General features: G+C 50.0%; 2 protein-coding genes across 6 annotated transcripts; one reads left to right on the plus strand and one right to left on the minus strand.

The window, feature by feature from the left end:
• Nucleotides 1-172: 172 nt before the first annotated feature.
• LOC124058712 (pannexin-1-like) lies at nt 173-5527 on the minus strand. 3 transcript variants are annotated; one of them, XM_046388211.1, is made up of 8 exons: nt 5392-5527; nt 3892-4100; nt 3607-3764; nt 3043-3230; nt 2630-2908; nt 2259-2481; nt 1872-2103; nt 173-1299 (listed from the first exon to the last, which is right to left on the minus strand). In XM_046388211.1, exons 2-8 carry the CDS (start codon nt 4070-4072, stop codon nt 1217-1219), a joined length of 1344 nt encoding a protein of 447 aa, XP_046244167.1. In that variant the 5' UTR covers nt 4073-4100; nt 5392-5527; the 3' UTR covers nt 173-1216. The 3 variants fall into 3 exon arrangements, with proteins under 3 accessions (XP_046244167.1, XP_046244166.1, XP_046244168.1); XM_046388210.1 differs by lacking the exon at nt 5392-5527 and adding an exon at nt 4256-4401 and having other exon boundaries at nt 3892-4123; XM_046388212.1 differs by lacking the exon at nt 5392-5527 and having other exon boundaries at nt 3649-3764; nt 3892-4072.
• A 2002-nt stretch (nt 5528-7529) lies between these two features.
• On the plus strand, nt 7530-19774 carry rsf1a (remodeling and spacing factor 1a). 3 transcript variants are annotated; one of them, XM_046388121.1, is made up of 18 exons: nt 7530-7683; nt 10162-10253; nt 10507-10599; nt 10716-10921; nt 11235-11371; nt 12024-12128; nt 12428-13829; nt 13911-14130; nt 14237-14437; nt 14647-14751; nt 15676-15755; nt 15868-15916; nt 16109-16227; nt 16431-16495; nt 16774-16948; nt 17041-17270; nt 17388-17585; nt 17729-19774. In XM_046388121.1, the coding sequence occupies exons 1-18, from the start codon at nt 7530-7532 to the stop codon at nt 18511-18513; spliced, it is 4416 nt and encodes a 1471-aa protein (XP_046244077.1). In that variant the 3' UTR covers nt 18514-19774. The 3 variants fall into 3 exon arrangements, with proteins under 3 accessions (XP_046244077.1, XP_046244078.1, XP_046244079.1); XM_046388122.1 differs by having other exon boundaries at nt 13935-14130; XM_046388123.1 differs by lacking the exon at nt 7530-7683 and adding an exon at nt 8913-9995.
• The last annotated feature ends 1092 nt before the right edge of the window (nt 19775-20866 follow it).

Here is a 20866-nt window from a genome sequence, read left to right on the forward strand (position 1 = left end):
TTTTCATTATCTTTAAGCCATAATCATCAAAATCTTAAGAAATAAAGTTTGGAAATATTTCACTCTGTGTGTAGTGAATCTACAGTATATGATATTCTAAGTTTTTTAGAAAAATAAGTACGAGACTACGAACCTTCTCCCCACATGCAATAATCAGACATCACACGGCCCATTTTCACAAGTTTACTGTGATTTATTTTGACGTTTTAAAAGTAATAATTAACAGCCATCATCACATCTCAAACAGGGCCAACAGCAAACATCAGAACACGTCATAAAACACCGACTTACTGTACAGTAAAGCAGTGCTGCGTTCAAATGTTCCACTTAGTGCAGCACACACAGCAAACAGGCAGTGAAATGAGCTCAAAATACAAGAAGTAAACAACCACCCGAGACGCACTCGTGTGTTTTTATCCTGAGATTCCTCAGCTCCCACACATCTGAAGAACTTTAAAACTGAACCAAACCTGATATTATCTGAGCTGCTAAGCTGCGATTTGTCCTGCATAAATCACAGAGAAATTCAACATTAATCGACAAACACCTCGTACCGTTTTTGTTTAAAGAAAGGACAGAAAACCTTCATGTTAAATGAAAGCTTCCTGCATTCAGCTTAGTGAACATGTGAGTGAACATGTGAGTGAACAGGACAACACAGGACAGCACGATTCAGGACTCATCCAGTCCTTAACGCTTCGTTTTCTACGGTCCAACCAACGACTGCGACTCTGAAATGAGCTGAACGCCTCACGCTGCTCTTTGACCAGGAGGCTCAGGTGTCGGCTACTCACCTGCAGAACGGACCAAAGCAGGATGGGGTCCTGGTTCAGGAGTCTGCAGAATCGAAATGTGACCGACGAGCATAAAAGTGACTTTCTCCCACAATGGCAGCGCAAACAAAACCATCACCTCACTCTCCCTTTATGAAAAGCACATCATTTCTTAGTCAGCTTCAACAAGCACAAAGTCTGCGACACACACACTCCAAACATCCCTCTGGTTTAGGCAGCAAGCAACCTAACGCCCTGCAACGAGCATCTACTGCATACTATTATATTAAAGATTTTTCCCAAGCAGGCCTGCCACAGGTGCAGTCCGAGTCCATCACCATTTAATTCTTAATGGTTTGGTTGATGGTTTACTGAGTGTTCGCCCAGTCATCCCCCCATTGGGAGAGGACGTCGCCCCCCTCCCCCTCCCCGTCTTCGGCCAATCACATGGCTCGCTGCCGGAGGGCCCCCGGACTGTTTCTGCTTCCTGTTGTGTCGCTGTTCTCTGGCAGCAAAGGGCCGAGCTCTGAAAGGAAAGGAAAGAGAATCGCTTTGTGTTCAGGTGGAGTCAGAGGACGTCTGTAGCTTAGCTTAGCATAAAGACTGGAATCAGGGCCAAACTGCCAGTCCAGCACTTTGAGGCCCAACAACACGTTGTGTCTCGTTTGTTAATGTTTCTATAAAAACTCCAGTTCTCAGCCTTTTATCTCCAGCTCGTTCGATGGTTTGTGTGTGTTTAATTAAACACAGCAGCCGGACAGAGAGGGAGGCGCACCTGTCTGTGTCTGGGACACGGCAGGTATGCTGTGGAGAACAGGTTTGGTCGGGTGGAGGAGATTTTCACCGACACACCTCCACCTCTAACTCTAAAACAACAAGGCAAAACCACAGCGAGACTGCGAGGGAGACGCATGTCAGTGGACACAAATGTTCCCGTCTCGTTCTCGGAGAACCTCTTTGTGTTGTGGCGTGTGTGTGTGTGAGGATAAAACGACTCGTGACACACTGAGGCTGCGCAGGAGCGACTCATTCTTCAGTTTAATCTGTTACGGAATAAACTCGAACTGATCTGGTCTCACCACGCGTCTCTGCGCTCACCTTTCATCTCGGTTTCCGTCTTGCTGCTGTCATCTCGTTCACCGTCGCTCGGACGGCCGCCGCCGGCAGAGTCGGCGGCTTTGGTTCTGACTTGCTCCTGTTTCCCCGCGGCCCCGGTGGCCTTGTTCCCGTCCATCGAGTCCATCTTCACCAGACACAGAGTCTGCAGCAGACCTATGGCGTCAAAGCTTTCCTCGGTGTAATCGCCTCGTCTCCTCAGCAGCTCCAGCACCTGACAAGGCGACGCAGCGGGAGGACGAGGAAAAAAACGATGAGTCATGTTTTGGTTGCTAAAAGCTGTATATTAAACTATTAGCCTCACTGGTGAAGTTTGTGTGTGGATTCAAAGCTTTGAAGTGAGGAGTGGGTTTGGGCGCGGTGACACACCTTGATGTATTTGTAGGACTTTAGTTCGCTGATGTTCTCCTCCAGGAAGAGCAGGTACAGAGAGAGGTCGTCCCATTGCCTATCGGGGGCTGGCAGGACGCCCACGGTGGGCAGCAACTCGTATGTTTCCAGGAAGTGGGCGTAACCATGGCAGAAGAGAGGACGCAGGCCGGCGTAGATCACCACAGGAATCAGTGCGATGAACAGGACCAAGTTGACCATGCTGGAAACAGAGCCAAGCAGAGACGAGGCGTTTACTGACCGGCGGAAACGGGAGCCGTCGGGGAGACATTTGCTGGCCTTTCCGGTCGACCCTCCCAACACACACGATGAACCACGTGCGTTTCTGACGTAACCACACAGACAAATACCTCAGCAAAGAGAAGACTCCCACGGCGATCAGCTTACACTGCACCTTGTCGGGGACGCTCAGGTCGGACTCGAGCAGGCCGACGCGCAGCGAGCAGCCGAACTCGTCCGTGACGGAGGCCAGGCGCAGGTAGTAGCCCAGGTAGACGCAGGCGCACAGCAGGGTGATGAGGGTCAGGCCGCGACACAGCAGGTAGTAGAACAGCAGCAGCCGCGTGCACCGCTTGGTCATCAGGAACTTCTCCACCAGCGGGTAGTTGAAGCAGCCCTCAGTGGGGTCGCTGCAGGAGGAATGAGGAAGGGATTTCATTGGCTGGCTTAATAACTATGGCAACATCAAAGAGATCACCTGTTTTCCTGGGAATTGGGGAAACACTAAACCTGAACCTGCCTGACCCCAGACGTCCTCCTCTACCTTTCAGGGGTGAGCAGTCCTGAGGCGGCCATGCGTTTGGCCAGAGTGACGGCGCGGTTGTAGCAGCGGTCCAGCTCCTCCATGATGAAGCTGAGGTCCGACTGGAGGAGGGGCGCCGCCGAAAACCTCCAGAACAACGCCGGGGTGTACATCAGCACGGCCACGAGCAGCAGGATGTAGGGAAAGAACTGCAGAGAGGAGATCGACAAGAATCACACAGCAGTCCGAGTCTCCACCAGGAGGCGCTGCTCCACCTTCAGCCCACATCACAGAAGGTACAAAGATTTCAATCAGCAGAAACGCTCTGGTGAAGTACAAACACCTGAACTTTCTGCTTGTCATCCATCGGTCGTCTTGATAACTAATAATCGCTACTGGCTCTGAAAAGATCAAACTGATCCAGGAGTGACGGCTTCAGCAGAGCGTCAGGACTGCGACTGCGAGTGTCGGATGTAGTTTGTTTCAGTGCACGCAGCATGTGTGTGTGTACCTTGTGCCGCCACAGAGGTAGTGTGTGTGTGTGTGTGTACCTTGTGCAGCCACAGAGGTAGTGTGTGTGTGTACCTTGTGCAGCCACAGAGGTAGTGTGTGTGTGTGTGTGTGTACCTTGTGCAGCCACAGAGGTAGAGTGTGTGTGTGTACGGCGGCCCAGCAGAACGAGTCCACATAAATCGCCTGCCTCCAGGAGAAGTTGGTGGGAGGGAAGCAGCTGATCTGAGTGCCTGTGAGAAACACCAAAGTGAGTGAGGCTGCTGGTCGGCACGACGCCCTCAAACGCATCACGGCAATTCAGGCTTTTCACAGTAAGAGCAGCTTTTCCGATCTGGACTTTGTTCTCGCTCGACTCACCCACTGAAACTTCTTGAGCGAAGGCCAGAGAGATGAGGAGGAGGGGCAGGCCCACTGCCACGCAGGTCACCATCTTGTCCACAGCCAGCTCCGTCCGGACGCTGCGGTATCGGGTCTGGTTGGGCTCCTTCAGGAGAAAATCGCTGAACACGTACTCGGTGGCCACGTGGGCGATCGCCATCTCGCTCGCTCGCTCGCTCTTCTGTTACCTGCAGCACATAAATAACAACTCCTGCAGACAGAACAATCAAGAAGCACCGGGATCAGTTCTCTGTGCAGGTCTGCAGTCCTGTCTGTCAGCCACATCTCATTTGACTCGTGGTCACTGGTGAACTACAGCTGACGGTCACATGCAAACGCTCACCAGTCTGCTGGCTGCTACTTCCTCAACTCGCCCGCCTGGACTCCCGAAAAGTGAGAAATGCTTGTGATTGTGTTCAGATTGGCTCTTTTGTTCAGCCAGCAGACTCTTCATTTACTGTCAGAAATGACAGAGAAAAGCAACAAATCCTCACACCGAAGGAGCTCGAACCGGCAAACGTGTGATGTTTTGGCTTGAAAAATGACCGAAAAGTCAAATCAAAGTCTTTGGCGACTAATTTCCCATCAGCTCAGGCTTTACTTTGATTGGGACTTCCAGAGCTGGTGAAGACGATCACCTTGACGACCGTCCCACTTGTGTTCACCAGCCACATGTCCTTATTCACCTTCTCGTCTCCTGCAGCGTCGCTCTGGGATCACGTGTGTCCCGCCAACACACCTCTGCTGTCTGAAAACCTCGATGACACATTTTTCACCTGACGTCACACCTCCTTACGTTTTCTTCTTCCCGTGCACCGTCAGTGCACGCGGCTCCATGCTCAACCAATAAGGATGCAGACAGAGACTTGACAGCAGGTGTAACTTCTCACTTGTTGTTGATAGAAATATTTCTTAAAGATCTGGTTGAGTCTGTCAACACAACCTCGTTTCACTCGAGGCTTCTCTCTCATGTTGCGTTCAGGTTGTGCCTGCTGTGGGCTCGGCCTAACAGGCTGATGGTTGCTATTCCGGTCTCCTCGGTGCGAGGCCGGCTTACTTCAGGGACCCGCTTGAGGTTAGAAATTGTCAAACACGCTTGTTAAACTAAAACTGGAAACAACTCGTGACTTCCCGCACACAACATCAACAGGCTCCTTTGTTTAGCTACAACTGGGTTTGGTTTTAGTTCATATTCTTGTGCTGTTTAGTTGTTGTGTTTTCACATCTCTTAAAAAACCGCGTTAACTTTGAGCAAAGTCATTTGGTGAGCATCGAGGAGGCGTGACGGAGCAGAAAGCGAACGTTAGAACTAAACTTTAGCATCACTTTTAAATGACGCTGAAGTCACGTAAAGCTGTTCAGTAAGTTGACCTCAGTGACTCGTCTTCAGGAGTCCGAAGAAACCACCGCCAGTTAATTCAGAATGACGTTAGCTGATTGTGATTTATCGTAAAAAAGTGATGATGAATCTGAACTCACCTGCCGGTCGACTTTCGCTGTGAGTAATTTGGTTATTAACGCGTCATGGCAGAAGTTACACAACCTGGTAACTCACAGGCCTTTTCCACGGCTGGCGCTAAATAAAGTCGCACACAAGACATTCAACAGATGAGACAATGAACTCAACTTTGGAGTCTTCTTCCTGTAAGACGGAAAACTCCTTCCGGCCTTCCTTAAAAACAGATGCCTTCAGTGCAGCTCTGATTTTCCAGCTGCGATGCTGCCTTCAAATGAAGCTCGTAAGTTGTGCTTATCTGAAGGTAATTAGTGTTAGACTCATTTCTCATTATTACCAAGCGTGACGCTGAAACGCCGACATGAACAAAATTAGGAAGTCATTATTTTAAAAAATTAAACAAAAACAAAAATCCGTTTTCTGTCAGCTGTAACAATAAATAAATAAAGTGATCAGCACAGGACTTTACATGGACATGATATGACAGATAATGACATATTTAAATTAGATCATAAGGTAAACAATAAGATAAGCAATAAAATAGAACGGACTGTATAAAAGTATAAGAAGAAATCTGAATTTAAGTTTATTTCACTACCACATAAACATTCAAAGATTCAAGTATTGTTTATCATGTTACAAATGAAATGCAAAGAAATTTTCTTGTGGCTGCACTTTCTGTCGTTTGGTTTGTTATTTATTCTTTGTTTTTCTTATAGTTTCTTAGTGTTTGAATGTCCATGTCAGAACAGTTCTTTTCTTTTCCGTCCTCAGTCTGCTACAACATTTGTCCAAAAGCAACCGAAAGAGAAACTGAGAAATGCAAAGAACCAAGACATACAAATCAAATGACAGGCCGTGCAGTCACGGTGAAACCGATTTTTACACTTTTGTTTGTCATTTTTCTTGTTATGATAGCAGTTTTGGGTTGCAGTTACTGGTGGTTTATGATCCCTCTTTGTGCTTTTGGATTAGGACGTAATCCACACACTGGATGTGCTGTCCTCCCTCGGGATCCCATCGTCTGCCCCCCACAGAGCAGCTGTAACGAGCAGCAGGGCAACATCTGGATTAAATCTTCAGCCGACATCACTGATGTGTTGCAATTTCATAACAAGACTGATGTGACGATTTGTCTACTTTACATAAAACTCAAACACATACCTTCAGTTTTTCAAATATCACAAAGCATTAGAAATTCACCATTACACTACATCATGAAAAACATGCACGATCAACAACTTTATTCATGAAATTGTGTTACCAGGTGCAACATAATTCTATTCAAAGGGATTGGGCCTTTAACAGGTTTTCTATGAAGCCAAATCATGATGTGAAAATGTCGATAAGTCTCAGCCCTCGTCTGAACTGGTTCATGTTTGAGCGAACGGCTGGCCTGCGCAATTTACTCAGGAAGATTAGGATTTTCCCCTGTGATGATAACATTTCCAACAAGCCGCAAAGGCAGCATTATCCTGGGCAGCGTGAATACGCAGCATGCAGCCATACGCAGTAAGGTCACACACTGTTACTGACTGCATCTAAACCCAGGCTGCCCATATATAATTTCAAATCAGGAGAAATAAAATGGCAGTTCAGATCCATCCCTCACTTCCATCCACGTTGGGTTCCTAATTTTAACGGAAGACCGGAGAGTATTCATACGATTCAGAAATGTTTTATTCTGCAGAAATTTGAGGCACAAGAACCAAAACCATTTTGAAATGTTTTTGATGTAAGTCTGTCGCGTTGAATTCTGGGGATTTCTCACTCAGCCCTCCCTGGTCCTCCCAACTTCTCCCAGGGGCGTCAAGCTGTTGTAAAACATACGTACTGCTACCGGAAATGGAAGGATTGTCTATATAAAGGCGTAAAACACTGCATCTCAGAGACACAAAAAATAAGAATTAAATACATCGCACGTAAGAACACAATGAAAGGGTTTAGCGTTAGTTCACGGAAGTAAGCGTGACTAGCTACACTCAAACTGATGGGCAGAGAACGAAGCGGTTTTATTTTGTAAGTCACACCCGGAAGCTGTGGGTTCTCGCGTCGTCCATCTTGACACCGGTAGATGCTTCACTCCCTCCATTCATTTCACTCGCACACAGTCGCATCCTAGCAGCGAACCCTCCCCTCCTATTTCTCTCCGCCTGGAAAGATGGCTGCTCCGGTGGTGGTGAGAAGCTCCGGCCCGGCGCTCTGCCCGAGCTTCGCGGAGGTCTGCTCGTTCCTGGAGCGATACGGAGCGGCGCTGGATCTGCCCGAGATGACTTTCCCGCAGATGGAGAGGTATCTGCGGGACACATCGACAGGTGAGAGATCGGTGGTAGTGGTGGTGGAGCGGCGAAGAAGTCGTAGAAAGCTGCGACACTTGAAACCGAAGGAGTCCTCCACCACCACCATCACCATCATCATCGTGATGATGATGAGGATGACGAAAAATGTTGAGTGTGTGGTCCGGATTCAGAGTTTGGTCAGCGAGCTTCAGGCTACGCTTTCTTCCCGGTTGTTGAGTCCGTTTTCCGCTGAAAGGCAGTCAGTTTTGTCCAAGTTTGTGGGGAAACGCTTGGGCAGAGAGGAAAGCGCAGGGCGCTAATGTAATGCTAGCTCCACTCCAAATTCCACACACTTTTGGACGATGTTGTTGTTTGTGCTAAAGTTAAGAGGAAACGGATGCAGGCGGGGGCAGAGGATTTTACAAGCTGCCCCGCTGGGTTTCAGTAAGAGTCGAGTGACAGCTCGTCGATAATGTTGTCACGGCTAATATTGATCTGTGAACGTTAAACTTGGTGTGGGGGCCATGATGCAGCACAGCCTGGTGACCACACACAGCCAACCAGTTAGCTCCGGAGTGTTGTCAGGTGTAATTTTTCACCGGCCTTGCCGCACAGGTACACACTCGGGCTGGAATGACGTGAATGTCCCCGGTGTTTACGTGTTGATCCCGTGCTCACGGAAATCATATTCCCCCCTTTCGATCTGCTCGGAGCGACTGTTGTTATCTAAAAACAGTGGATGGTATTTTTGCCATTGGTCGAGTGGCTGTCAAGTCTGCACAGGCGCAGTAGGTGCCCTAGCTGCAGGCTAAGTGGCTATTAGCATTAAGGATTCCGTCAACTTTCAGTTAAAGTACAACACGGAGTCGTACAGTTAATTTACCGCGCTATCATCTCTGAAGGAGATGTATGACACTCGAAGCTGTCGTGATCGTAGCTTTGCACATCACGTCAGCCATCCTTGCTCGTTAGCTAGCTAGTTTCTCATTCCCATTAGTCCTGTCGCTTAGCTTCTTCTCCCCGACTTTGTGGGGAACAAAGTTAGACGTTAGCGGCTCATGTTGAAGCTGCAGCTGTGACTTTTCTGTGGAATTTCAAAGTCAGACGTGTTTAAATGCGTTCTCACAGTCGGGATTGTGAGTCATATGCTGAAAATGTTAAAACGTAGAAACTTTCACTTCATCGTGCCAGCAGAGAAAACTGGAATTTCCTGTACATTCACGGGCTCCGTGACAGTCTCACCTGAGACCAAACATCAGAGCCCTTTTTTACGTCCCGGCGTTTTATTTTTAGTTATTAGCGTAATCAGAAACGGTTATTTCTGTTCTATGGGTTTTCATTAGTTGTTTTTTAATTTTGTTTTCGAGATAAAAAAATAGTTTTCACCAGTTTCAGTATTTTCCAGTGTATAGTATGAGGAAGTTTGGAATTGGTTTTACAGCACAAACATCACCTCAGTCTCAATAAAAATATGCACTGTGTTTGGTCTTACGTTATGCTTTATGGTTTTGTATTTTAGAGTTTTTTTCATGCCTGATTTTAGTTTTTGGTTCAGTTTTTTATACAGTGCAAAGACAAAATATCTGATGTTCAGACTGTTATTTTTTGTACATACCCACACATTCTGAATTTGGTGTCAGTAAAGCTGCGAGGGCACTGTGGACACGTTCACGGCACACGTTGTCGGTGGGAGACGAGGCTGATCTGCAGGCACGTCAGTCTGCCACTCACACTGTTGGACTGTGAAGCCACGCTGCTGTAACACACGCAGAATGTGGCTTTATTGTCCTGTTGACGTAAGCACAGATGTCTTCTGCGTGTTGCTCCTGAAGCCGTCATGGTGCCTTCACAGGTGGCTGGTTTTTGAACGTTGCACTGGTAACAATCTGTATGGTCGTTTTTCCTCTCTGGCCCAGAAGATTTGACGTCTCAGACCACAGCAGACTTTTCCGCTGTGTGTCAGTCCATCTCAGAGGAACTCGGGCTCAACGGGGTTGGCGGCGTTTCTGCTATGCGGCGTTTGCTTGGCCTGGTGGCGTCTGAACTTCATTTGGAGATGCACTGACATGTCAGTGTTGACTCACAGTGGTTTTCTGAAGTGTTCCTGAGCCCGTGAAGCGACGGCCTTTTGTACAGTCAGGTTTTTAATGCGGCGCCACCTGAGGGATCTCAGCATCCTCCGAATCCTTTGGTGATATTATAGATTGTTGATTATGTTGAGTCCTGAAACCATTTCAAGGTTTAATCTCATTGTTGACTCTCAACTCAAGCAGGTGATTGTTTTTGTTTTCATTTGTTGTGTAGTCCAACACTGTAACACGCAAAATCCTGCTTCTGTCTCATGTAAAGTAAGTAGAAACGCCTTTCACCCTCCTAAACGGCACAGTCAGCTACGGGAAAGACAACCCCGTTCTGATTGTCCTGCTTGTTCTGATTGTCCTGATTGTCCTGCTCTTGTTGGACTTTGTGAAACATTAAGATCAACTGTTTCTGATCGTCCCGTGTGTTTTCCAGTTCCCAAACCTCTTGTGGAGCTCCACATCAAGCTGCTCAGAAAACTGGGGAGGTCCGTGTCGACTGACCGCTGGGAGAAATACCTGGCCAAGGTGAGCAGCAGATTCCCTTCAGACTGACTGCACCTGACGTGAGTAACACGTCGAGTTTGTGCTCAGGTTTCCCACCTGTGACCACACACCCCAACGCTAAAGCCGAGTTAGTGGGGATGAAAAGCAGCCGCGGGTGTCGTTTATTTTGGAGGACCATAACAAACTCTTTGTGGAGTTTTAAGTGGACTCACGATAAAAGAAGACGTTGGGACGGAGAACTTGTGTGACGATACGTTGTCCCTGTGTCCTGTAGGTTTGCCAGGAGCTGAACAGTACCTGGGCGTGGGAGCTGGAACAGAAGGGCTACCAGGAGATGTCCATGGAGTGCAAATCAAGCATCCTCAAAGTATGACCCGACCCCAAAGTGCATCCAAAAGACCGAATGATCTGCAGTCAGTAGGACCACGTTAACCAGCTCCCTCCTCCTCCTCTCCCCGCTCGTTTATTTTGTTCACCCTGCAGTATCTCTGCGAGTGTCAGTTCGATGACAACCTCAAGTTCAAGATGGCGATTAACGAGGAGGACCCGGAGAAGATGCGTCTGCAGCCTATTGGTCGGGACCGGCAGGGCCTGATGTACTGGCTTCAGCTGGACCAGGAGCAGAACATCCGGCTGTACACGGAGGAGCAGGACGATCTGGACGGATCCACCTGGAAGTGCATCGTCAGGTAGGACTGTAGCCTTCATCTGGTGGATGTAGCTCTCATAGCGTGTCTACGGGTGGCACCAGGGTCTCAGTTTTTCTCCGCTTGTAAAAGTAAATACATAAATACAAAACTTTTTAAAAAGTTGTTGGTTTAGTTCATATCACAAAGTTGTCAGCCTGAGCTTGAGGTTAACCTCAGTACTTTGGTCACCGGGTCTCCTCTGAAGGCCACAGTGTCTCTGCAGTTCACCCCTTTGTGTTTGAAGTCTTTTCAGATTCTGCAGTCCCGTTGTTTCCTGTCCTGTTTAAGCTTCTTACCCCGACTGTCTTCTCAGGACACGTAACGACCTGGCTGAGGCTCTGGAGCTGCTGAAGGCCCAGGTCGATCCAAACCTGAATCGGGACCAGAACCAGAACCAGAATCAGAACCAGGCTGGACCCCGGAGCACCAGCCCCTCAGAGAAAGATGCAGGTGTGTTTGGTGTGATATTGTTTCAGTGGATGGAAGTCATCAGTGGACTGAGAGCTCCTGAGCGTATGAGATCGGCTCTTTTAATGCCAAAAAGAAAAAGAAATACTAAAAATAATCAGCAGCTCTGTTAGATCAAACAAGCGAACATTTCAGCATCACACATCGTTTTCCTGCTTGTCGCGCCTTCGTTCCAGCGATATTCTCCCAGTCTGACCAACTCGACATCTCTGGAGAGAATTTCTTGAAATTTGAGTCCACTTGAACTAAAAGACGAACTGATTAGAATTTGGTGGTCAAAGTTTGCTGTGAGCTCACAAAACTCGTTTTCAGGCACAACTCGAGAATGAAAACACTCGTTATGACAGCATTCCGCATACGCATGCAAGCAGTTTGGCTGTTTTTTTGTTTTCTCTCATTGAACTTAGCACGCGAAGTGACCACGAGCGCGTTGGTTCTGACGATACTGAACCTCAGCTGATTGTTGCTGTTGCTGCACGGGGCGAAACTCTTAAGTAACGACAGCACGTTTCTCCCACTGGACTCAAACATGTTGGCGTGTTGACAAAAGTCACCGCAAAAATGATTTGTGAAGGACAGAGTGTGTGTGTGTGTGTGTGTGTGTGTGTGTGTGTGTGTGTGTGTGTGTGTGTAGGGCGTGAGGCCATCGGAGGCGCCAACCCCGAACCCTCCAGGACCACAGAGGAACACATTGAGAGTAAGAAGGTTGACCCTGTGGAGGAAGAGAAAATAAGACCAGGTAACTACAGAAGCTGTCCCAGCTTCCTGTTCTGTTCACTTCAAACGCCACACTTTTAAATTGTAAGTGAAGTCTGAATATGGTGGTCAGCTCAGCGTGTTATGAAACACGTTGAGCTGAAATACGCAGTTTGCTTTATTGGAAAGAAGCTCCAGATGTTGTGCTTACGTGTCCCAGTGGACACGTGGACGCCGACTGGTTGCCGCTGCTTTCTCTGTCATACTCGCCACATCCAAGAGGAACGGAGAGCAGCCTTTAACGTCTTGTCCCATCGTTGTTTTGTCTTTTTGTTTTTGCAGTAGTGAAGCAGGAGGAGCCCGTCAAGCAGGAAAACACTGAGGTGAAAGAGGAGAAGACGGAGGACAAGCCGCCTGTCTTTGATAACCGCGTGAGCACCATCACCACCGTCATCAAATCCGAATCCAGGGACGCTGACGCCCCCAGAAACTCCGTGTCTGTCGTCATGGCGCCGAGTGCGGCTGCAACCAAACCGGACGTGAACAAGGAGGAGGAAGCGGAGCGGGCCGTCGTCCGGAGCAGCCAGCAGGCCAAGATACCACTGAAGAAGAGGGAGCTAAAGCTCGCAGAGAGCTACCACAGCAACCACCTGAACAACAGCAACAGCAGTAGTATTATTGTTTGTAACCCCTCAGTGATCCAGACCAAAGACAGTCATGGGAGGGAGGGGAAGGTACCAAACTCCCTAGTGCCCCCCGCTGGCCAAGCTGCCTCACTACAGCAGCAGCAGCAGCTAGTGGTCACTGCATCGAGGCAAGAACTGACCAATGGGAGAGCAGCGTCTCTGCTCCTGCCGCACAAAGAGGGTCAAAATGGAGTCATAGGCGTCATAGGTCAAGTGGGCGTCGTAGGTCACGTCGGGGTCATCCGCAGCCCGTCTGAGCGCCACAGAGCCCCCGGCGCTGAGCAGCAGGAACAAAACGGGCCGAGTCTGGGCCCCAGAGCTGCGGAGGAGGAGCGCGAGGTGAGCCGACGTTCGGTGCTGGTGAGGAAGGGAGCCGCTGAGGAGGCGGCGGCGGCTGCACTTCCTCCTCATGCAGCGACTGAGTCCCACAAACTACCGCCGTCATCCTTAAGGTCTGATCACCTCCCCGAAGCTGTCGAGCGAAAAGCGGACTCTCTTAGTGTGTCCTCGCTGTCTCAGTCCACAGAGGACCCCAAAAGACAGACAGCAGAAGACCTGGGTAACAGAACGACAGAAGAACAGTCGGACCGGGAGAAGAAAACCGGGCACAGCAGCCATCAACAGAAATGTGACGGCGTGGATGAGAGAGAGGAGAGGAGAAAGGAGGCGTCCGGCTGCTGGGTGGCAGAAGAAGAAAGTAAAGATGACAGCGAGAAGAACGAAAGCACTTTAGGAAAGTTGGAGGCAGAGTCGGGGAGCAGCGTTCCAACTCTAAAAGCAGACCAACAGGATAAAACAGACCAGCAGGGAGACGGAGTCAACGGTGGGCTGGCAGCCCCGTTCAGGGTGAAGGACTGTGTGCTCGGGTCAGAGGACAGGCAGCCTCCGCTTGAAGAAGCCTCCTCTGAGCTGCAGAAAGAAGGAATCAGGCTGAAGATCAAGATCCCTCCTCACCGGAGAAACAAGCTGAGGGGAAAAGGAGGGAAGGAGGAGAGAGAGAGGAAGCAGGAAGTGCAGGAGGAAGGAAGGCCTCTGAGGAGATCTGCAAGGATTTGCAGGTACATGTGGAACAAAATTCACACAATTTGATTGGCTGGTTCACAATAAATTCAGTCTAATCTGTAATCTTTTTCTTGAAGCTCATCTGCTTTGCCAACCTGCAGGCCGAGCTCGAAGGCGGCTGAGAGCCCGAGAAAGAAACCGCAAAAAAAACAGGCCACCAGAATGAGGGAGGAAGAAGAAGGAGAGGGGGAGGAGGACGAGGAGGAGGAAGAGGAGGAAGATGACGAAGAGGAGCAGGACTCGACTCAAAAGAAACACAGAAAAACAGAAGCTGTTGGTCAAATCAGGAAGCAAAGGGTAACCAGCTTGTGTGTCCTGTGACAATGAACACATTGTTTATTTTTCTGCTGGGTTTCTTGCTCTCGTCTGTTTAACTGCTTCTCTTCTTCTGTTGCGTTTTAAGGGTAAAAGGAGGCACCGGCGCCCGCGGTGGTCCAACATTCGCTCAAAGAGACGCAAACTGAATGAGGGGGAGGACAGAGGGAGGAAACGAGGGGAGGAGGAGAGCGAAGGAGGAAGCGACTCGGAGGAATCCTGTAAGTCGGAGGAGCTTCCCAGCGAGGACGCCTGCAGCCACTGTGGCCTGCCCAACCACCCCGAGCTGGTGAGACAGGAGTGCGACCCACGTCGTTTGGTCACGTTATTATCGCTTTAAAACGTTTTGAAAAGCCAGTGAGCCGTCACGGAATTAAAATGTGTTCATTTCACCACAGCAGAGGCTCCCGACGAAAACATGTGCACACATTTCTGATAAAATCCCCTGATGTGCATCTTCAGTTATTTCACTCTGTGTGTGTGTGTGTGTGTCCTCAGATCCTGCTGTGTGACTCCTGTGACAGTGGATACCACACCGCCTGCCTGCGGCCGCCGCTCATGTTGATTCCAGATGGAGAGTGGTTCTGTCCGCCCTGCCAGCATGTGAGCTGAGTGTGTGTGTGTGTGTGTGTGTGTGTGTGTGTGTGTGTGTGACGGGGAGGGACCGACACATGGAGCGCCTTTGTTTTTGTTTTACACCTGTGGATGATGAAGGCACTGAAAACAACCTGTCACACCTTTTAGTATGACCACGTGTGGCGTTTAACAAGTTGGACACTTTGCCTAAATGCACTTTAGACTCAGATACGCTGCAACCAATTTCCTGAAATTGAAGAGCTGCAGGCTTAACCACAAAAAGAACAACGTGTGTGTGTGTGTGTGTGTGTGTGTGTGTGTGTGTGTGTGTGTGTGTGTGAGACTGTGCAGAGCCACGGGGCTGCAGGACGCTCTGAACCTGCAGCGAGCTGTTTGGACTGATTACTGTTTCATTGTGTTGAGTTCATGAATTTTGGAAAGTTTGGTCCCTGAATGTATTTTGTGGGCGGCAGACTGGTGCAGTGGTTAGCGCTGTCGCCTCACAGCAGGAGGGTTCCAGGTTCGAATCCCAGTCTGGGCCCTTCTGTGTGGAGTTTGCATGTTCTCCCTGTGCCTGCGTGGGTTTTCTCTGGGTTCTCTGACTTCCTCCCACAATCCCAACATTAAGTTAATTTGCTACTCCACGTTGTCCCTAGGTGTGTGTGTGTGTGTGAGTGGTTATTGTCTTTGTGGGTCCGCCTGCCTCTTGCCTGTAGTCAGCTGGGATACATTCCAGTGACCCCGATGGATAAGTGGTATAGAAAATGGAGAGATGGATGTGTTTTGTGTGTGTGGAAGTAATAAAACACATGATTCACAGTTTGGTGAGTGTGTGAAGACGTTTGTGTGGGGGGGGTGAAGAGTGTCAGAGTGTGAGGACTTCACACGCTTCACTGCTGGAAACCCGACACTAATAAACTGATTTGTGCCGTTTGGTTTTCCTCCCCTCAGAAGCTGCTGTGTGAGAAGCTGGAGGAGCAGCTGCAGAACCTGGACAGTGCCCTGAAGAAGAAGGAGCGAGCAGAGAGGAGGTACACACACACACACACACACACACACACACACACACACACATTCTCTCTCTCTCTCTCTGATGGACTCAATAACGTGTATTTTGACCCTCCTCTCTTGCCGTCTGTCCAGGAGGGAGCGGCTGGTGTACGTGGGAATCAGCGTGGAGAACATCATCCCTGTGAGTGACTGCGTCTCTCATCCGAGCTTCCTGACTCGATGTGCAGATGCTGCCAATAAAGCTGGGAATTTCAGAACCTTTTGACAGTCGAAACTTGTGAAAACCAAACCTGACGCTCGCTCGGATGTCGGAGGAATATTAGTTTAGATTTTAACTGGCAGAATTAAACAGAATTGTGTTTGACTGTCTTAGGAGGGAGATGAGGAGGAGGAGGAGGAGGAAGAGGAGAAGTCGGCGAAGAAGAAAGATTCCAAAAAGAGCAAAAACCTGGGGAGGAGATCAACCAGAACCAGGAAGCACATCAGCTACAGGTGGGTGGGGCCCGACCGGGGTGACAGGGTCGGTAGGCAGAACCGTAAGTGGACGAAAAGTCAGTGCAGAAATGCTTCAAACCTGCACTCCTTCTAATGTCCAGTAGGGGGCAACTCCACCGGTTTCAACAGGAAGTCTGATTGTACGTGAATGAGCCCGGATCGTAACTAATGACCGCTGTGTTTGTGTTTGTGTGTTGCAGGTTTGATGACTTTGACGATGCCATCGATGAGGCCATAGAGGAGGACATCGGGGACCTCTGTGGTGGTGAGTGGATCAGAACCCAGTGCAGATAAAAGTCTGCTGAGCCGTTACCCTTAAAGGGCGTTTCATACAGCTGAACGCACTGAAATGATTCATTGATTCAATGATTCAGTGATTCTTTTGCAGCTTGAATCTGTGGCTCCTCCTCTCTGTCAGTTTGCAGGACAATAAAATCGTTCTTAATGTGTTAAAATGGCAGCATTATTTTGAAGGAGTGCCGAGCAGCCTCCACTTCCTCCACAGCAACTTCAGCAAACCTGAACAAACCTGTTGTGATGCAGGAGCAGGACAAGACAGGGACGTCATGGCTGTCCTGTCGGAGGACGGGAAGGAGAGCCAGCGGCCAGTCAGAAGCCAAGCTCGTTCTGCCAGAAACAGGAAGAGGCGGAGACTGAACGACCTGGAGAGCGACAGCACGGCGGCAGAGAGCGAAGACGAGTTCATGCTGAGCAACAGGTAACGCAGACTCATCGCGGTCTTCTTCTCTCTTCCAAAAATGATTTTCTTCCCTTTGGCTGATTTCTTTTCATGCGCTTCCTCCCGCGTAGCTCAGAGGACGAGGATTTCGGTGCGTCGGGGGCCGATGATGATGAGGAGGAAGATGAAGATGCGGGCAGCGAGGTGGGCAGCTTGGACAGCGGGACCCGCCCCAGACGGGCACCGAGAGGCGTACCTAAACGGCTTCCCAGCAGGACCCAACGCAGGGGAAGGAAACGACTGAGGCGGCGGAGGAGACGCTCGTCCGAGGAAGAGGAGGAAGACAGCGAAGAAGAAATGGGTGAGACCTCACGATGACATGAAATCCTCCCGTCTGAGAAGCTTTGCATTCATTCGATTCATCGTCTGATTAACGTTTAATCGATGTGAACTTTCTCTCACCGGACGTCCTGTCCAGACTCGGATCAGTTCAGCGACATGACCGACAGCGACGCCGACAAGAAAAGGCGGGGCCTGAGGCGGGGCCAGCGCCAGCAGGTCAACTACCGCGAGACGTCTGAGTCGTCGGACAACTCGAGAGCGTCCACCAACAGGAACAAGGTCAAACCTCGCGGCCGACCACGCAGAGAGCGTCTGTCGAGCGACTACAGCGACGGTCAGTCCCCGCTGGATTTCAGTAATCATCAATCAGACCCCGAATCCAAACATTTAGTGTCCTGACGCTTCAGGTTTAAGCTCCACCCACTCTGAGCTCAGGTGCGCTTCACACGTCTGATTTATCTTTTCTTTTTCTCTTAGTGTCGGCGTCTTCCAGAGACTCGGATGATGAGGACGACTATGAAGACGAAGAGGAAGATGAGCGGAGGAGGAGAGTGAACAGGAGTAGGAGAAGAGAGGAGGGAGACCTCAGGAGAACCAGGAAGGGAGAAAAGCGCAGCAGGAGACACGAGGAGGAAGAGGAGGAGGACGAAGAGAGAGGCAGACGGCTGAAGAGGAAGCTGCTGGAGAAGGAGGAAGACAAGCAGAGGAGGTTAAAGCGGACGGACAGAGAGGAGGAGGACCCGGAGATGATGGGCAGAGGGAAGAGGAGGGAGATTCTGTCCCAGCAGCGGCGCCAGCGACTCGCTCAGATGCTGAAGAAACGGCGGCCTTTGACGGAGGACGAGGAAGAGTCTGAGGACTCGGAGGACTCGGAGTCGTCTTCGGAAGAGGATCGTCCGATCCGCAAAAGACTGAACCGCATCGACTCCGACGACGATGAAGAGCAGCATGACGAGGAAGACGAGGGAAGACAGAAGGCCAGAAAGTCTTCAGCCGTGGAGAGGAGGCCCGACAACAGAACCGACAGCGACGCTCAGGAAAAGGGGAGGGGCCGCAGCCTGTCTCCGTCAAATGGACATCGGACCTCCAGGGGTCCTGGCGTGCCCAGGGACAGTGCAGGATCAGGCAGGCAGGGCAGGCACAACGGCCCCTTCCATCCAGAGGAGGGGGAGCAGGAGGAGGAGGAGGAGGAGGAGGAGGAGGAGGAGGAAGAGGGCCACACAGACTCATTAAACTCTGTTCAGAACAGTCCGCAGTCATGATGGCTGCATTTGTATGAGTAACGCTCGCATCTTTGTTTTTCTTTTAACTGTCAGACCTTTTTACCCACAAACCTCCTGTGAAACTGGACGTCTCTCCCCGCACCTCCTCCTCCTCCCCCTCTGACTCTCCTGTCTCGCTCTTCCTCCTCGCTGTCGTGTTGTAGTCGAGTGCTTTCCACCGTCACGTGCCGTACGTCACCGCGTTCACGCTCGTCTTCGTCACCCGCGGCAGCCGGACCAAATGCAGCCTCCCGCCAGGACTGGCAGCACTTCCTGTCTAAGTGGACGCACTCGCGCACATGTGGAGGTCACCGTGACCACGTCCCTGCACTCCTGAGTCCTGGACGTCTGGCCGGCGGGTCCACGTGGCAGGGCGAGAGTACGTTCGTCCCGCTCGGGCCTGATCGAATCAGAACGCAGGAATCTGTTGGTAGTGGACTTCATCCTAAAGCACTTCGTCACTCTTCGTCATAGCACTCAACAACCCGCCGCCGAGGCGAGCGTCAGCATCAAAGCGAACACTCTGGATCACGTGACCTGATCCCCACAGCAAAACCTCATGCAGAAAGTTTTTATTTGCGGTGGTTCTGAGTTGTCTGTGTTTGTGTCCTCACAAATTACCCAGCAGCCCGAGGGCTGAGACGTCCAGCAGCGGGGGAACACGTCAGCGGGCACAACACTCCACTGTGTTGGCGTGATGATGGCAGACATCTTGGATACCCCAAAACCTGCAGGGAAAAAAACAAACTCTCTGCACGGTTTGATCCTCTGAGAGTCGTCCCGGTTAACATCAGGACCCTGAGCACCTGGTCCAGTGGTCCATGAGTCCTGAGACTAGCCAGGCCCCAGCTCAGGGTCCTCTCTGTGTCCAATGAACGTTTGTTCTGAAGTGTCGGTTGGACAAACCAGACGCGATGAGGTCACATCCGGATTTAGACACAACAACTCATCACCGTTCAGTTCGGGCTGTAAAGGATTCGGCGCTTGTTTCCGAAACATTTAGGAAGTTAAAAAGCCAATTTTGTAAAATGTTTGGCGTTTAGATGCAGACGGAGCATCCAGTTAAACTCCCTGAAGGTCGTGTAGTTCGAAGAACAAAAGTCTTTTCCTTACATTCAGATGAAAGTCGAAAGCACCTTCTTTGTGTTTTTTAAAGAGGCCTGTTGAGGCCTGGTAAATATCTGAAATCAAAGGTTTTGGTTTTGTTCTGAGCAGCCACATGAGAGCTTCACACACACACACACACACACACACACACACACACACACACACACACACACACACACACACACACAGACAGGTGTTAGTCGTGATCTTTTTGACACTGGCGGCTGGACGAGGTGCTCGTGTTGGATCCGGGTCACATTCGAGACGCGTTCGGGTTCAGACTCGCAGACTCGGGCCGGCGGCTCCACGTGTGCTGTACATACTTTGCCTGTTCGCTGTTCCTTGTAAGATAATTGATGTTCTGTTCTCTTAGTCCTCTTGTAAAATATAGTGTTATATTTTCTATATGAAGGAGAGGAGGGGAGGTGCTGCTGTGAGCGACGTGCGGATCGATGAGGTGTTCAGCTGTTCGATGGCAGGTTTGATTCGTGTGAAGTGAGCCCGTTCACCAGGCGTGGGACTGTGGGACAGGTTCAGCCTGACCCCTGAAGGTCACCGCAGGACCGTGTGGGACGGGTTCAACCCGACCCCTGAAGGTCACTGCAGGACCGTGTGGGACGGGTTCAGCCTGACCCCTGAAGGTCACCGCAGGACCGTGTGGGACGGGTTCAGCCTGACCCCTGAGGACCACTGGGGGAGTTTCTAAAGCTTTGTTTTTACTTTGAGGCTCAGGTGAGGAAACGCTGGTCTCCAGCAGCCGCCTGAGCTTCTGATTGGCTGTAAGGTTTCAGTCTAAAACGGTTTTATCTGGTCAAGTGCCGGCATTTTGCTGATTCTTCCTCGGGTGCAGAAAGTTTCTTTTATTTCTTTCTCTCGATTTAAAAAAAGAAAAGTGTATTGACTTACACTGCAGCGATCAGTCGACCTTCGGGTAGAAAGGAGATCAGTCGCCAGCTGCTTTAAAGGTTGATTAATCGTTTCAGTTATGTTAAACCAAAAATGTCAAACATTTTTTGAAATACTGACGACGTTTAATCTTCCATCTTTTCCATCTTTAACTGTTGTCACAAAGAAAGCTGATCTACGTTGTTGTCCTGTGGGATGAACCTGATGATGCTGCTGCTGTTGAGCATCGATTTGTCGAGTCCAAAGCTTCAGCTTCAGTTTGATGAAAGCAGCCGGATGTGATCTGATTATTTCCTCTGAGACTGAAACATCTCAGCTTTGATTATCTTTAATTGGCCTT

Source organism: Scatophagus argus, chromosome 5, assembly GCF_020382885.2.
Source record: "Scatophagus argus isolate fScaArg1 chromosome 5, fScaArg1.pri, whole genome shotgun sequence".
NCBI classification, from domain to species: domain Eukaryota; kingdom Metazoa; phylum Chordata; class Actinopteri; family Scatophagidae; genus Scatophagus; species Scatophagus argus.

Excerpts from the sequence above, each read along its gene's own strand:
- rsf1a (XM_046388121.1), top strand. The coding sequence starts at position 7,530 with ATGGCTGCTCCGGTGGTGGTGAGAAGCTCCGGCCCGGCGCTCTGCCCG. Across the intron at positions 12,129-12,427 it reads GGAAGAGAAAATAAGACCAG|TAGTGAAGCAGGAGGAGCCC; the intron begins GTAACTACAGAA and ends TTGTTTTTGCAG. Across the intron at positions 16,496-16,773 it reads CATCGGGGACCTCTGTGGTG|GAGCAGGACAAGACAGGGAC; the intron begins GTGAGTGGATCA and ends GTTGTGATGCAG.
- LOC124058712 (XM_046388211.1), bottom strand. The coding sequence starts at position 4,072 with ATGGCGATCGCCCACGTGGCCACCGAGTACGTGTTCAGCGATTTTCTC. Across the intron at positions 2,482-2,629 it reads GGAGTCTTCTCTTTGCTGAG|CATGGTCAACTTGGTCCTGT; the intron begins GTATTTGTCTGT and ends CTCTGTTTCCAG. Across the intron at positions 1,300-1,871 it reads GACGGAAACCGAGATGAAAG|AGCTCGGCCCTTTGCTGCCA; the intron begins GTGAGCGCAGAG and ends CTTTCCTTTCAG.